The 16,020-nt window shown below is 39.4% G+C and overlaps 1 protein-coding gene across 1 annotated transcript; it reads right to left on the bottom strand.

The window, feature by feature from the left end:
- Window positions 1-6,422: 6,422 nt before the first annotated feature.
- hoxc11a (homeobox C11a) lies at window positions 6,423-8,735 on the bottom strand. The gene is given in 3 exon segments (XM_017707869.2): window positions 6,423-6,655; window positions 7,908-8,708; window positions 8,711-8,735. Coding segments are annotated over 3 exon segments (1,059 nt in total).
- Between the last annotated feature and the right edge of the window lie 7,285 nt (window positions 8,736-16,020).

Below are 16,020 nucleotides of genomic sequence, written 5' to 3' on the forward strand. Positions count from 1 at the left end.
AACTACATCTGAACTAAATAAGTGGCCAAGCTGTCCAAAATGTGTTAATGTGTGAAGCTAAAGGCTGCGTAGATGTAATAGTCCTATAGGCAATCTGTGTTTCTGTGATTTTGGGGTTAAATTCTACACATTCAAAATGTAAATTGTCTTGCATGTAATTAAAGAAAAATATTTGATACCAACAGCTACAATTTGGTAATGACAGAAAATTGTATTTCTTGTTTTTTCTTTTTTGCTTTTTTTTGTCTACTCTAGTGGCTTTAAACCAAATTTCCAACCTGCATTATAACACATTGGCATATTGGGTTCTGTTATATGCAAAGCTGTGCTCGTTCACATTCATTGTATTGTAAGAAATTGGCATGCCATGCAAAAATTACACGGGGACATAAACAGATATTCTAATTCTGATGACGTTTAAACAAAGTGGAGAGAATTTGAACTTCTAGTTTGAAGGGTTTCGTTCCAAAGAGCATTGTAGATACCGTTCAAGATTTTTTTTCTTTTTTTCACATGACATACTATTTCGGAGTGGGCTCTACACGTACAAATATCGGTGCTACATTATAACTGATACCATATATATTGGAGAAATAAAAATATTTGACATTATACATTCGCTGTTATACTTTACAAACTCCCTATATCCAATAATGTTACTATGGATACACAGCAGTTTGGAATGAAACTCTTGAATTGTGATTAAGAACTATGATTAATAACACTTTTACACAGTTATACATTTACAGACCTCAAACGATTTTACTTTAAATACTCATGTTGAACTTATTTAACTCCGTTGCACATATGAATGCAAAGAAGAGCCTGTTTCAAGTTTTAAAAACAGGTTATTGTTTTTTTTTCGTTTTTTTTCTAAGTCGCAGTGGAGACCGTCGAGCTCTTTAAGGGTCTGTAAAGTACTTATTGTATTCGTTAACTTATGTACTTTCTATTGTTAATTGTTATTGTTAATCTGTGGTCCCTATTAGCAATAATTTGTCTCGTCCATTAATTAACACATTTTTTAAACCTTGTTTCCTTCGTGCTAAACTCTGGCGATGAGATTACAAAGTAATATCATCGCACTTGACCCAAGGACATCACTGAGCTAATTAATGTTCTTACACAACAGCTTTAAGGAAAGAGGAGAAACAGTAAATAAGCACGCGTGCATTTTCCCTGCACTGTTTCCAGGACCGTCGTCTACATATGAAAAAGAAACCGTCCTTTTGAAGCCAGGGTTTGTTTGTTGGCTGAGTAGGGCGCTTGTTTGCTCGCCGCTGTGCCCCTCACGGTGCTCCGGCTCTCTTGGGCGCCGACAGAGAGGTCACTGGCAATGACCCTTCAGCAGACTCTGGATGCCTTTCATTGGTCTGCTCTCCTGTCTGTCATCCGGACTGACCAGCAGTTTCCCCTGTTGATTTTTTTTTTAGCAGGCTTGTGGGATTGTGGGCTCTTTTAAATAGCCACATCATAAAAACAGCGGCGAGATTGACGAGATATTAGCATGTTCGGATCCAGTTTTTCCTCTTCTCCTTTTTCTCTCAATGGCTCTGCCAGTTCCAGCACCTGTAAATACACGCATAGTGCCAGGGCTGTTATGCTTATTTGAGAGCGGGTTATGCGCCTCATCAATGCACCACTGCTATTGTGAAACATTTGGTAGGTAATTCATTACTTTTTTTTTTTATTAATTCAAGTGAAACATTTCGGAATTATGCATCAGAGAATTTACATAAGTTCACTACTATTATTCTGCATTATTTACTCACAGGAAAGTTCCTTATATACACATGGCCTGCGTGAATCGAAGCTAAATTTTAAAGCCCGCATCCATTCTTCTCTCAGTCTATATAGTCTGTAGATGTTTCTGTTCGAAGTTGTAAAAATGACCCAAAGGTAATTAAGGATACCTCAAAAAACCTGTTAAACTGGAGCTGGTTAGCCGAAAATGTGAGTTTTGTTGCCAAATGATATTTGAAAAATGCACCGTTTTGCCAAATACAAATGTCAAATAGTGCAAAATATATGTTCCTTAATCACAATAAAGCAGAGTTTATTAAGAATTGTTTTATTGTTTGTCTTATTGTTTCTTATTGTTTGTTATTGTATTGTATATTGCATTGTATTGAATGCTGTAACAGGAAATTTGTAATGCGATCTCTCTCTCTGTCTCTCTGTCTGTCTCTCTCTCTCTCTCTCTCTCTCTCTCTCTCTGTCTCTGTCTCTATTCGAGCCTAGAAATTCAAGTGTACGCCATTTGGACAAAAACACCGGTCACTTTAAATTGTAGTTGGTAACATTTGTATACTACCTATGGTCAGACCACTGTACGTGCTACATAATAAAATACTACAGTATTACAGTTGTTTTCTATTGATATTTAATAATATTCTGTTACTAATATGTGTACAACAAAAGGTATCCTGTGTGCATGGGTGATGGGTGTATATATAATGGGTGTACCTTGTATATAATGCATATTATATACATGAAAATATTACAAACAGAATGTTACAAAAATATTAGTGCAGTAGTATGTGTATATATATATATATATATATATTGATATATATATTGATATTTCCTATTTACTACTGAAAAGGTGTTGCTAAATATAATTTCCAATTTGAAGTAACGAGCTTAAAGTCTTTTTCCTACAACAAACTGGCGTCGACCCACCGCGCTGAATAGAAATTTATGGTTGTTGTAATGTCTTAAGGATAATTATAAATCAGAGAGTGGTAATCGGAAAGCACATCAGCATTTTATTAAATTTTAATATCATGAAAGACCACACAAATGACTACTGAGCACCGCTGGCGTGGATATTTACAGCTTTTCATCACATCCATAGGAGTGGAAGTATGTATAGCTCTACAGTAAGAACTGCTGTAATAAGAACTCTGCAAAACCTTTTGAAGCTTTTAATGCAACAGCGGCGGAGGTCAGCACTAGACATGCTCTCATACTATAATGCTATATATCTTAGCTGTATAAATACACTCAAACTGCAGTCATTGTATATATTGTGTTGTATTATTTATTTCTAAATATTGCAGTTTGGGTGCATTTAGATCATTGTGCTAAGACACTTAGTACAGCTGTAAGAGAATATGTAGTGTTTACATATCGACGCGTGCCTCTGTTGTTGATTTTTTCATGTATTTTTATTATATCCCCACGCTTTAAAATATATTGCCCATCTTAAGAAACACTCATAATTGTCGATTTTGTTAAAGTAGAAAAATATTTTCATTATATTTTTTTACAGGCCTTCTAGCTTTTTCCTCGAACTGAGTTCAAAACACTTTCCTCTGGAAAGCCAAGCAGCACCAGTTTATCCTGAATTGCGAAAGGATAAATAAAGTTTCTGAACATTTCTCTACGAGATTATTCTCTTTTCCATCCACTGCGTCCGACTTCAAATCCAAATCCACCTCGTATTTTAATCTAATGGCGACTCAGGTCCCGGGCTCTGGGTCTGGTGGCTCTCTGAAGTCTCCGCCATTTCTTTCGAGCTCCCCAGCAGCGCATTCGGATGGGATACACTCCCGTCCTACAGCCAGCCTGGATGGTCTTTGGCGAATAAATTCAATCTCCCCTCTGCTCGATAACAAATGGCGCGGAGCAGAAGCCAGCTCAGCTCCAAAGTACGGGCTGTTTTAAAAGGTCATATTTATCGATCACGCAAGCTGCAGGCTAAATTTTGGCTTCGTGAACGTTATTCATGACATCGCACACACATGCATGCATTGCTTTCTAGGAGGCAGGGACGACCTCCGTATCCCTGGTTTGATAGGCGGTTACGCCAAGGGCCTCTTCTTCAGCGTGACCAGCAAGGCGCGAGGCAAAAGGAAGTCGACAGCTTCTCGACGTCACCGAGCCAGGGCCAAGGTTGGTGGGTGTGACAAGAGAAGGCTTTTAGCCTTGATCCTTGGCTATGGGACGCCCACCCCCTTTCTTCTGCTATCTTCTGCTATCTCTCTCTTTCTTTCTCTTTTTCTCTCGCCCGCAACTCTGTGGGCAAAGCTCACTAGCAGTGAAATGAAAGCTCTCAGTTAACAAACCTCTCTCTCTCTCTCTCTCTCTCTCTCCCCTGCCTTAAAAATGCGCTGAAACCATAGTAGCCCGTTAAAACAACGCAACATACCTGCAGATGACGTTTCTCTGCGTAAAAGCGTTGCCTGGCGCACTCTCTGGGAAAGAACAAGATCTACCGAAAACAACTGTGTTCAAAACCCACTAAAACAACTTTTAATAGCTCCAAAAACAGCTCACCGGGAAGCATCAAAACGTAAACGAGCAAAGTACATGCCAAGACGCTATAACACATTTCATGCATGATAATAGCACATTTTACAGGGACAATAAAGTGTATTTACTGGGCGTGCTAAAGCTGGCCAAGGTACCTGTGTAGTTTAATGTGAAGGGTCAAAGTTTGGCTCCTTACGCATTCCTCTTCGCTTTTGCAGTTCCTCTCATTTGCTCTCTGTCCTGCTCCACACATTTCCTGGCTAAAGGGGGTCCTTGATTCTTCTTTATTGCAACGGGTTAAAGGTGAAGGCCTTGACATTATTGAAGTTCAAAGACAACTTTTAATTATTTCTTTTTCTTCTCAATATGCACATGTGCGAACTGCACACACATGCGGACCCCACAAGCCCCCCCCCACAATGTTAAGGACTACAAAAATGATCACGTAAAGGTGGGCACGAATTTGGGAATGGTTTCTCTCCCTCCGTCTCTCACTCCCATATACGTATAGACATACAGTACAGCAGCACATGGAACTGAAATAATGGCAGTTCGATGAATCAGATGTGTCAATAAATATAATCATTGCTTTTTTCAATGGAGAAATTGCGTTGATCTAATGCATTACAGTCACGATCAGCTAAGCGAAAATTTAAAATCACGTACATGCAAAGCCACTTTTTTGCAGAGTAGAAAGAGAGAGAGGGAGAAAGAGGATCGACTCAGCAGATGAAGGCGGAGACTCACCACAAGATGTCTACTCTCCCTCCTTCCAGATCGCTTTAGAATTTGCCTGTGAGATGTGGCTCCATGAGAGCTAGCGACGCTGCTTGTACATGTAGGCTACTAGTGTTCATTTTCTAACTTCTTTCAAGTTTCTTTGTTCCAAGAGCCAGACTTTCTTGTTTACTATTTACTGCGGAAGTGCACGCCATTCCCCACGAACAGACGGTGCAATTAAGAGAAGAAAATAGCCATTTAGGGCCTCTGCCTTTATGGCAGTGTCTAGACTTGGAGAGTGGCGATTCCATTTAGTAGGTACTAAAGGAGGTTATCTTTTCCTTCTGCCTTTTCCCCTCTACTGTCCATGAGATACAATTTCAATGTTGTGGTTGCAAAGTCATCGTTGTCCAAGAAACTGGAAATGTCTAGTGTAAAACGCAATGCTGAACACAATGCATCGTGCAAACACGACGAGTCACCCTTTATGGCATGCCAACGTTCTGCTAAATAATTGCTATTTTCAAAGTGCACTGAAATGCCATTTTATTATCCGGCTGTGAATTGTTCTTTCAAATGATGTCACTGCTTCCACAGCACACATCCAAACATCTCAAATCGCTGAAGAAAAAAAACACAGCACACTGATCGCCCCCCTGCCCCCACACTCACCCGCCTTTGTTAATAGTGTTGGAATTAGAGATTCACGTAGAAATATTTTCACATTATTTATATTTATTTCTTATGTGAAGTATCATATTTCGTACACAGATCTGCTTTTTTTGCGATCTCTTACTACAAGACAAGAGAACTTTGGGCATTACATAAAGCAAATAATTTAAAGAAACAATAGGCTAAAGCGCGCGAGGGCAATATAAAGAAAATAGCAGCAAGGTTATGGAAAAAAGTGAACTTAATATTTATATTTACAGTCACGAATGCACATTGCATAGTCTCTGTACAAGGAATACATTATTACTGATTGTACAAGTCACAGTTTAAGAAGACGAAAATATATATATATAAAAACAAAAACCAACTCCAGCCCCAAATACTAATTGACTGTTTGTTTTATATTACATATTTACAACAATTAAACGGATGTCCAACATATAATATTATTATTGTGACTAAGCTACCTTTGTCAATATGTCAAGAACCTGTGGCACAGATTGAAACAGTTTATTCCAAACGACATCAAATAAATTTGAACTTGGATTTCGCAACCACTTATTCCAATTCCTTCCTCATTGGCCTAAAGTCTACACACTCTCCTTATCCGCCTTTTCCTCAAAACCCCATTTAAGAAACGTAGTCAGCGCTGGCCTCATCACTACAGATGTATCAAATCGATAGAAGCAGTTCGGAACATGACCAGCAACAGTTTATGGAAATCATCAAGTAAAATCAACATTTAGCCTGCTGAAGTTCGTTCAGTTCAAGGCTTATAGCAATGGGTTCCCAGAAAAGTACTGCAAGCGGTCTCTGCTTAGCTTCTTTTCTTTCATCCTTCTGTTCTGGAACCATATCTTCACTTGTCTATCGGTAAGGTTAAGCATTCTGGAGAGCTGCAGCCTCTTTTCCTTGTTGATGTAAACGTTAAAGAAAAACTCTCGTTCCAGTTCTCGAATCTGAAACTTGGAGTACGGACATCTCTTCTTCCTCTGGCGTGGGGCACCTGGGAAATATTGAAAGGACAGTTTAAAAGCATTCATTGGTAGTGCAGTGATATTCTGATCGAAAATAAATTTGATAAAATGGCGCAAAAGTTCATTTTTTTGCACTGCGGTGCGTGGAAAGGTGCACAGACGGCAGTAAACGCAAAGTGGACTTGAAATATGACGTTTAGAAGAAGTGGTTTTGATAGTTTTGTTTTGCATTAAACGCTGCGAGAAAATTAGAATATTCTGTTTGGGTGTGAATAAGACATAAATAAAGTGAAGAGTGTAGATATAACACCACACGATCAAACAAGAGATCAGCGCTGTAGATACTAAAGAATGTCCGTTAATGGGCCTTCTTTTGTTGGTTTGATTCCAACACCAGATAGTGTTAGTTTTACAAAGATACATTGTTCATATAGCATAGAAAATACCCTGCAGTGGGCCCTACCATTTCATTTCAAGGACACGTTGGAGCTAATCTGCTTAGAACTGTTAGCTATTCCTCGATAGCAAATGGCTCCATTGTGAATAACATTATGAACCAACATTTAAAGAGGTTTTGACAACTATTTGAGTCTTGTATTCGCTAAAACGCATCACCAAGTTAGCAACAGAAACCCAAAAGTAGCATATGCATAACTGGCTTTAAACTAGACTATCAATATTTTGTTCAAAACATAAAATATGCTGGAAAGACGTACAATAAGATTTGACAAAAAGATAGATAGATAGATAGATAGATAGATAGATAGATAGATAGATAGATAGATAGATAGATAGATAGATAGATAGATAGATGTTTACTCTAAATGCATATCTAACACTATCTTATCAAATGCAAGGCATCTGAAGTCACAACACGACTTGCATTGTGGCTAATAGAAGCATCTACCTAGTTTGCATGCAAGCTGCTCAAAGAAAATTCACATGACGCCAAAAGCAGTGTTCTGCCCAATTGATTTTTACTCCAGACAACCCAACGAGAAAAGCCCCTGAAATACCGAACGCAAGTTCATGATCAAAGTTAGCATTTGTCACAATAGCGCGCTCTTAAAATTTCACAGACTCTAGGATAGCAGCGTCTGTGTATAACATCCCCTTTTTTCAAAGCGCTTTCCCATCGTAAAAATTCTTTTCGTTGGAGGAAAGAGCTTTGTAGGTTATAATAAAATCCTTTGAATGCTTATAAAACTCCACATAAAATCTGACCGACAAAACACCGGGCTAGTCCCTTAACCTTTCCCCATTTACAGCTTCGGTACCTACTCGAGTGGCTGATCTTGCCCGCGTTGCCATCCTTTGTGACTGTCGAGCTACACGAGCCAGAATTTGTTTGTTGCTCCTCATCCTCTGGCTCCTTTTCCGGCTCGTCCACCCCCGAAACGGCGCTGGCCGGCTGGGACGCGCTCTCCAGCTTAGCCGCCTCGCTCTTTTGTAAACAATGCTCTGACTGATTGTCCGCGCCGCAGTACGCCGTTTCGAAAAAGCGATCGAAACCTTGGGGGAGCACATTGTTCTTGCCCACGCCGGAGTAGAAGCCAGTGGAGGGGTGGTTCGTGCTGGGATGGTGGTGGTGGTGGTGGTGGTGGCTGTACACGCTCTCGTTTTTCATGAGCATTTCTGTCATGGTGGATGGCGGAAGACAGTCCCTGTGCACCAGATCCTCTCCTGAGTAGCAGGATGCATAGTTGCTTCTATGGTGCCATTTGCTGGAGGGGTCCAGGCCGTAGGAAACGTCTCGCACCGGCTGCACTTGAGACAGGTTTGTTGAATAAGGGTAGGTGATTTGCCGCGAGGGCCCTTGCGGAAGGAACGACGAGACGGTAGAAAATTCGGGGACGTAGTAAGTGCAGCTGGGGAGGTAGATGTTAGAGGCACAGCCCGTCCTGTCCCCAAACTCGGACGTCCGGTCTTTGCGCGTCTGGGAGCAGAAGTTGCTCAGATTCACCGAGTTAAACATCTTTCCCCTGTCCCCCGCGCTATAGATAGATGTTTTGGATTCGAGCTGCAGAAGGAGAAAATTTGGGAAGGCGAGATGACGCGCAATCCGTCTAAGTCGCCCCGTAACACGTGATCGAAAGTAGATATTGTCATATATCAATTTGGAACACTTGGATGCGTAGGAGTGGTTCACTTAGGTACGATCTGAGAGATACGAACGATTAATTTGCAAAACACCGCAGGAGCACGACCAAACGACCAAAATGAGTAACAGATTTCAGTTTGTTGTCTTTACGCACTTTATGAGAATGGAAGGAAGCACTTATTTTCTATTTATAGGAATGCTTGAGAGCCTATAGGCTAAGTAGCGCTGGCTTTTTTTGATTTTGAGAGGTAAGACGTTTCAACATTCTTATATATTTTTGTTATTTTTGCTTACTTTGAAACGTAAGCTATTAGGCCTTGGATAATTATAACTTTTATGATCCATTTCATGCTATTTTATGCAATCAGTGATGGGCTAGAATTTTTTATCGAACAGTCATTATAATTAGCCAGTTTTAAGAAACATTGGAGCCTGCATAGATGGCAGATTCGTCCTAAAGACAGAAAGTTTACGTGTATTTTCTCACATTTACTTGTTGATTACTGACCAACAACGTGTAACGGAGACAAAGCGTGGACAAAGCAACTGATGGTCATGAGTGGAAAAACTTGGATCAACTTGAAGTTGACACTTGAATATTGAAGTCTTTGGTAAAGTCTGAAAAGTTGACAGTAAACAGTGATATTTAAACTGTTATGTGGAGAGGCGTTTGCCTGGATTTTTAAACACACCGCGCTTCAAGATGCTTTACGTTTGCTGTTTGCCACTCTTTCCCGAAATAGAAAATAAAAACGACAGTGAAACATATATTTGTGTTTGGCCCTCTATCCACTACACTCCATCTCACTCCTCTGTGTGTGCAAGCACACCAACAAAGACCTTGCCTATTTACTCTGTCACTTGATGAGTCTGAATCAAAACACGCTATCTGAGCGCCATTGTTTACACTGTTGTCATTTGTTTCCTATGTAAACCATTTAAAAAAGATATTCGTGGTTTTCCATCTTAGAAGTAAATCATTGTGTAATGTAAACATGTATATTTAAAAATGTATATGAGATATTGCAGATTTAATAACAGTATTTCTTTTTTAATATTTATATCCATTTTGAATTTTAGTCATGGTTCTGAAATACTATACCATTGGAGTTATTCTTTTTTAATACTATTATTAAGTAGAAAGAGCAACTTTAAATCAAAAACAATTTGTACACAAATGTATCCACGTTGCGTCTCACTTTCAGCTAAAGCTGATCTTTGGCTTATCGTATGTTTTTGCATGGCAAACATTTGCTAGGCTAAACTGATGAATGCCATTATTGATACCCTTTATAGAGCAGCATCAGTAAACTAATGGAGCAGGAACTGTTTACGAGGCAAATTGTTTTCGTTGTCTGCACTGTAATGATATTGAAATCTAAATAATTCATTTACAAGACCATAGCTCTATTATCACCAGTTTATCTCTAAAACACCAGGGCTGGCTATTTGGGCTAATCAAACATTTAGGCATCAAAAACGTGTTCCAAAGCAAGACGATAGTGAGATGAGAAAAATACAACTGAATGCTAATCAAAAGTAGCATAAACCTTAGTTAAAATTCAACTGGTTTACCACACATTTGTGAAAAAGGTATGTGGCAATGACTTTAGTTTGTTTAGAGCCCCTTATACACAGACAAAAGGTTGGTGTGCAAGATGCCTGCAACCAAGTACAAAGAAACCAGACAGCTGCCCAGACACAGCACTTGAATTTGACCACTAAAATTCTCACTGCAGCCACCATAAAAAAGCATAATGACCGAAAAGAAAACCAAGAAAACCCTTTGTTCTGTAAAAAGAAAACTTAGCTAGTTGAGCGGGTTTGGATGGAAAAAAATAACACGTTAATTGACGTAATGCACCATTTACTTTGCGATTTTTATTAATATGCAAATTTTCAATCCAGGTGGGAGCGCAATCCGAGGGTTAGTAACGTTTTGCACTACAGCAAAAGAAAACGTGTACACATTTATTATGAAATAACTCTGGAAAGTAACTTCCACAACTTTGCATATTCAAGTCCATCATGGAGTTTCATCAATCTTCAAATCATCAAATAAAGGCTATTGTGAATATGTGCCGATTCTACTTTCAGAAAACAAAATACATGGGAGTGAAAACCAACATTGATCGAGAACTAAATGTAATTACAGAGAGTAATAGCACGGAAACAAATAAAAACCATTGAAACAAAGCACTTGTGGTATCTGGGTTTTGTAATATCTCTCAAACTCGACACCATGAATTCGATGAGTTACTAAGGCAATTCGTGGTGCACAATTTCAAGGCATGGAAGAATTCGCGTCCAGAGTGGTCAGTGTTATCCCATCACAGGCCTCAGTCGACTGTACCTCTCGGCTGCCTTGTCTAACAAGAATCATTCGCGTGGAAATGTGGTTGAATGTGTACAGCCTATGTGTGTGTATGATCTCCCATTGCACTTCCAGTGTTCCACTCGCAGTAGGACCCTGAAGTTCAAACAAAGGCTCGGCTTTCCCCCTCAAAACAAGCACCATTTCCTCGCAAATGGTCAGCCCCTGCTGGAGATTTCGACAATTGTGGAGCACGATTTGAATTGAACAAACAGCACATCCGTGAAAAAAGGCCGGCAAGGCGTTTAAAGTTTTGAGAGCTCTTACCGAGGACAGAGGTGTTGTAAATGTTTGCCTTACACTGCCTAAAACCATCACTAAGAAGCACCACAAATTTTACGGCTGTCTGTGGAATCTGAACAATGTCCTCCCCGCTCCATAATTACAAAGTTAAAGTGTAACGCTGGTCTTAAAAAATACGATTTCTCCAAAAAAAGTAAAAGAGTCGCACACTGGCCCGTCTGAACGTTGCTTGCAGGAAACGCTCATTGAGATAAATGGTGTTTAGACTTCAGACTTGAAAACTGAACCCGACCGTGAATTTGTCCAGCCCTCAAGTGGCCAGTTTCTTCACAATTCGTGCGCATCTGTCCTTATGCCACGGTGCAAGGAAAAAAAAACACACGTACTATTTACCTTATTATTCTGGGTCTATATATAATAACTTTGGATATTTGCAAATTGCTTTCACCAGCAATCTTCTGAACTCTGGACTCTGGGCTGTTCAATGCTGGCTCACATAGCCCAGGTTTGACAAGAAGGCTAAAATGGGAAGCGGTGTTATATTATTACTGTCCCCTCATGGCCTAGATAAATTTAATTGGATGTAAGTCGGGCTGTTAAACTCGCTTGTATGAGCTGTGAACAGTTTCAAGCAACAACAAAAATGGCCCTTGTTTTTTTTTTTTTTTTACTGAGGTCTCATGGAGTGCACCTAGCTGTAGAGCGTTAACACGTGCAACCAGCTTCCAATCCCAATTATATAAATTAGATTTTGAAATTTTACAAATACACCAATCACAGACTCACATTTGCGTTTTAATGGTCCGATTTGTAGGGGTGGGTCACAGCACAAGCACCTGTATTTTTGGAGCGATTCACATTGTGGTGATCATTGTTAAAGGCTTATTATGCCCCACTATGACCAACAGAAGCAGGCTATATTGCTTTTACTAGACCGGAAAAGGCTATATGTCTTTTTTTTCCTTTTTTAGCGAAAATAAAATGTAGGCTATATATATACACTAACGCTGAAACAGCTGTCAATGATAAACGCTAAAAAAGTCTATTTAAGATCCTTTTGAATTGTCTGCATTGCCCCAAATATACCTGCGAAGATCTCTTTAGGCTTAAATGCCTTTACAAATATTTTTACCTAATACATATGCAGTGTAGATAATGTTATGTTTTCTGTATTGTTTGCACATTTCAAAGATGTTTACAATTGACTGCGATATATTTAACTCAATGTTACATGGTTGTGTTTTTCCTTTCATATCAACTCATATTTATTAATAATTGTTATTGTTATTAAGCAATAGTTGTCTACATTAAAACACATAATCGTTCCTACACTTATACAAGTCTCACTAGCACATTTAAGGAGACATTCGTAAAATGAATACATTTTAATTTAAAAAGCAATTTTAAAACTGAAATTAACGCTTAATTTTCAATGTGGTTAAGTAGACAACAGTAGTACACTTAACGGAGGCCTCTTTTTATGGTTTTGTGTTGTACCGGCTGCCATAAGAAATGTAGAAATAAAAAAAAGTTACCAGTAAAATAAACAGAAAATGTTACCATTTCGTCGCCATTTGAAAACAATCATGCAGCTTTTAAACTTAAAAAGTCAGCAACCGGGTGCCCTTAAATGTTGAGTAGATTGAAGTTACCAAAAGTAAAACACAGGTTATTTTTCTGTTAACTTTTCAACGCACTCCAAATTTCAAGTTAACTAAGTTGCTTACTTTTTAAACTTTACAAGCTGCATAATTTGTGTTAAATGTATGTGTGCAGTACGTTTCAAATGTATTGTTTTAATGCAAAACGTCAAAATACATTAAGTAAGAATACAAGTTTTGGTTTTGTTTCCATATATTTTTAAAGGTATATGATAACTACATTTGTCTTTCCCGTGTGGGTCCTGATGATCGTGGCCTTGCACCTCATGTCAGCAGCAAATTGCACCAACATTGCCACATGCGCAAAAAAAAAATCGGGCACAATCGCTGGGAAAGAAAAGCTTTTTTGACACCACCGAGGTGGAGACACGACCTGGTGCACCAGCACAGTCGCTTCCCTGTGGCGTCGGTTTCTGCAGCTTCTTTCGGTAATATCTGAGTTCAGTTCGGAAGACTAAAGCCGCCCCCGAGGAGCAGTTGGGATCGAATTTGGAAACAAATCAGCGGTCAAACGCCGCAGAGCCAGGAATCAGAACTCACGAAACGTCACGCAGAACAAGGTTAGTGTCCTTTCGCATAGCTGCTGAGGAAATAGGTAATCTATAGAGAGACTTGCGCTTACGTGCTTCTACAAAAGGGCCAGATCACTCGAAAAAGAGCATTTAGAGCACCGAGAAGAACCAAGGCAGGGCGGAAAGGGCCTCGCGGTGAAATGAAACAGGAAACAGTGATTGGGTGATATACTTTTTTCTGCCAGTGGTCTGTTGTTGATAACTGACACAGTAACCGCGTACATCCGCGTTAATCCTGTACTAATACTGTGCGCCTGTTAAAACAGTACCTGTCAGGTTTCGAGGTGTCGTTGATATTGGCCTCTTGATTTAACGAGAACCAAAGAATACCTGATATTTATCATTTCACATTGCAAAGGGATGGTAGCAGAAAGGTTCAACGTAGACCCCTGATTCTCTATGTCAGTTCATCTAAATTGGTGAGCAGTCAAGATATTACTTTATATTTAAAAGAAAATGTTAAAAAGGTTGTTTGACTTGCGTGAAAAACACTTTCGGCGTTGAGTAATATGAACTAAATCCACGACTAATGTGAAGTTGGTATATAACATTTCAATACTAATCTGCAACCGAGCAAATGCAGCTACAATTCTTATATTGAATTTCTTACTTCTGGAGTTGAATTCCGTCTACGGGATAGTGCTGGATACGTGGAACCCATATATGGTGCATACTAACTTGACCTTCAATTTGTGCTTTGCTCCCGCCCACCAGCACGGGCACAATGCAAAGGGGGTGATGGGGGGTGGAGAAGGGGGAGGGGGTCATCGTATTCCTGGTGAAGTCAAACGTTTTCGTACTGTTTTACACACAAATAATAGTGTAACAGGACCTGGTTTCATAAGGCTCGTTAAAAACATTTTAGAGTCTCTTCTATTCAGTTCGCATTATGGAGAACATCTATATTTGCTAATTTAGTCCAGAAAATATGCCTGACGCTGTGTTTTTTACAATCTTTTTATGAGGTTATGTTTGATCCATCGACACTAATGCTTCGTTGCATGTTATGTGATCATGACCGAGTCATGTGCAAACTAGCTACCGGTCACCTAATTGCTTTATTGTTTATCAACTTGCTAGACCCTAATGAGTTTGCCTTAATAGGTTAAGTCATGGCGGTGGACGCGTAGGTGCCATTGCGAGAAGGCCTAAATGCACCAGCTTAGCAATTACATACTCTTAAAAAACAAAACTGTCAAATCTAAAAAGTGAAGTTTGGTCCATTATTTTGACATTTAGTCCAGTTCTGGGTGTTGCCTTAAAGCACCGAAGCATATAGTGGCCTTTTTGCACAATGAAAACAATGAATGTGCAGTAATAGCGGCATGAATTCAACACCCTGTGTATATTCTTATGTGTAGAATACAGCACACAGAAATTCACAGCCATAGCACAGCCAAACGGCATGGGTTTGAACATTTATATACCAACGCCAAGGTTCTCCAAGTGTTGATGCGCACCTCCTTTAAGCAAAGCCGTTCAGCTGACTTCAACAAGTCTGCTACTGCCCAACATAAAGCTCTTTATTTTCCAAGACGTTAAATAACCCCAGCGTAATTTTCAATGGCTTTCATCGTCAAATCTCCAAGGGAGGGATGAATAATGAAAAGAGCTAAATGCGTTTCGCGTTTATTTCCTATTTCCTCGTGTTCGTAAACACGACGAGTGAGCGATTGTTTAGCCTATAATAATAATAATGATAATAATAATAATAATAATAATAATAATAATGAAGCGTGAAAGCAATGTCTAATTGATGTTGTTAAGTCGTGTTATGCAGAGCTATTTGGAAAGCTAAATTTTAAATGAGTTTAATACTCAACTAAAATGATTATAATGCTATAGTAAAGGTTACAGTGAGGGGAAACTGAGGAAAATATTCAGAGACTTTTGTTTTTGTTATGAATTCCTTTTAGGGCATGCGATTCATTTCATTTTAGGCCTAATATTTACAGTTTTCAAACTGACGTACAAAGGTGCGTTTTTAATCAAAAGTGGTCGTGTTGACATTTTACTTTTACTTGCATAAAACGATACAGCTGTGATTCACTGAAAAACTTGGATGTGTGAGGACGTGTTGGTAAATGTGCAATAATTTCAACACCAAATTAAACGTACATACATACATAGCTAATAAAAACCAGGTTTACATATACCTCTCCCTGTCTCTCTCTCTCTCTGTCTCTCGCTCTCTCTCTCTCTCTCTCTCTCTCTCTTTACTCCCACACTCACAATTCAAGAATTTGACGTGGATGCATATACTGGAGGTGAGGTGGGGGCGACCGAGGGCTTGCTAGACCACATGACAACACAAGTTCTGTGTGAAGGGCACGGTGGAGCTCAGTGACCTCTGAGCCGGGGAGACAAGCCTCCATAAACAGATTGAGCCAGTCTCAAAGTCAAAAGCGCCGCAGCGCATAAAATGGCATTGTTAAGATTGAAG

The sequence above is a fragment of the Pygocentrus nattereri genome, chromosome 9 (genome assembly GCF_015220715.1).
Source record: "Pygocentrus nattereri isolate fPygNat1 chromosome 9, fPygNat1.pri, whole genome shotgun sequence".
NCBI lineage: Eukaryota > Metazoa > Chordata > Actinopteri > Characiformes > Serrasalmidae > Pygocentrus > Pygocentrus nattereri.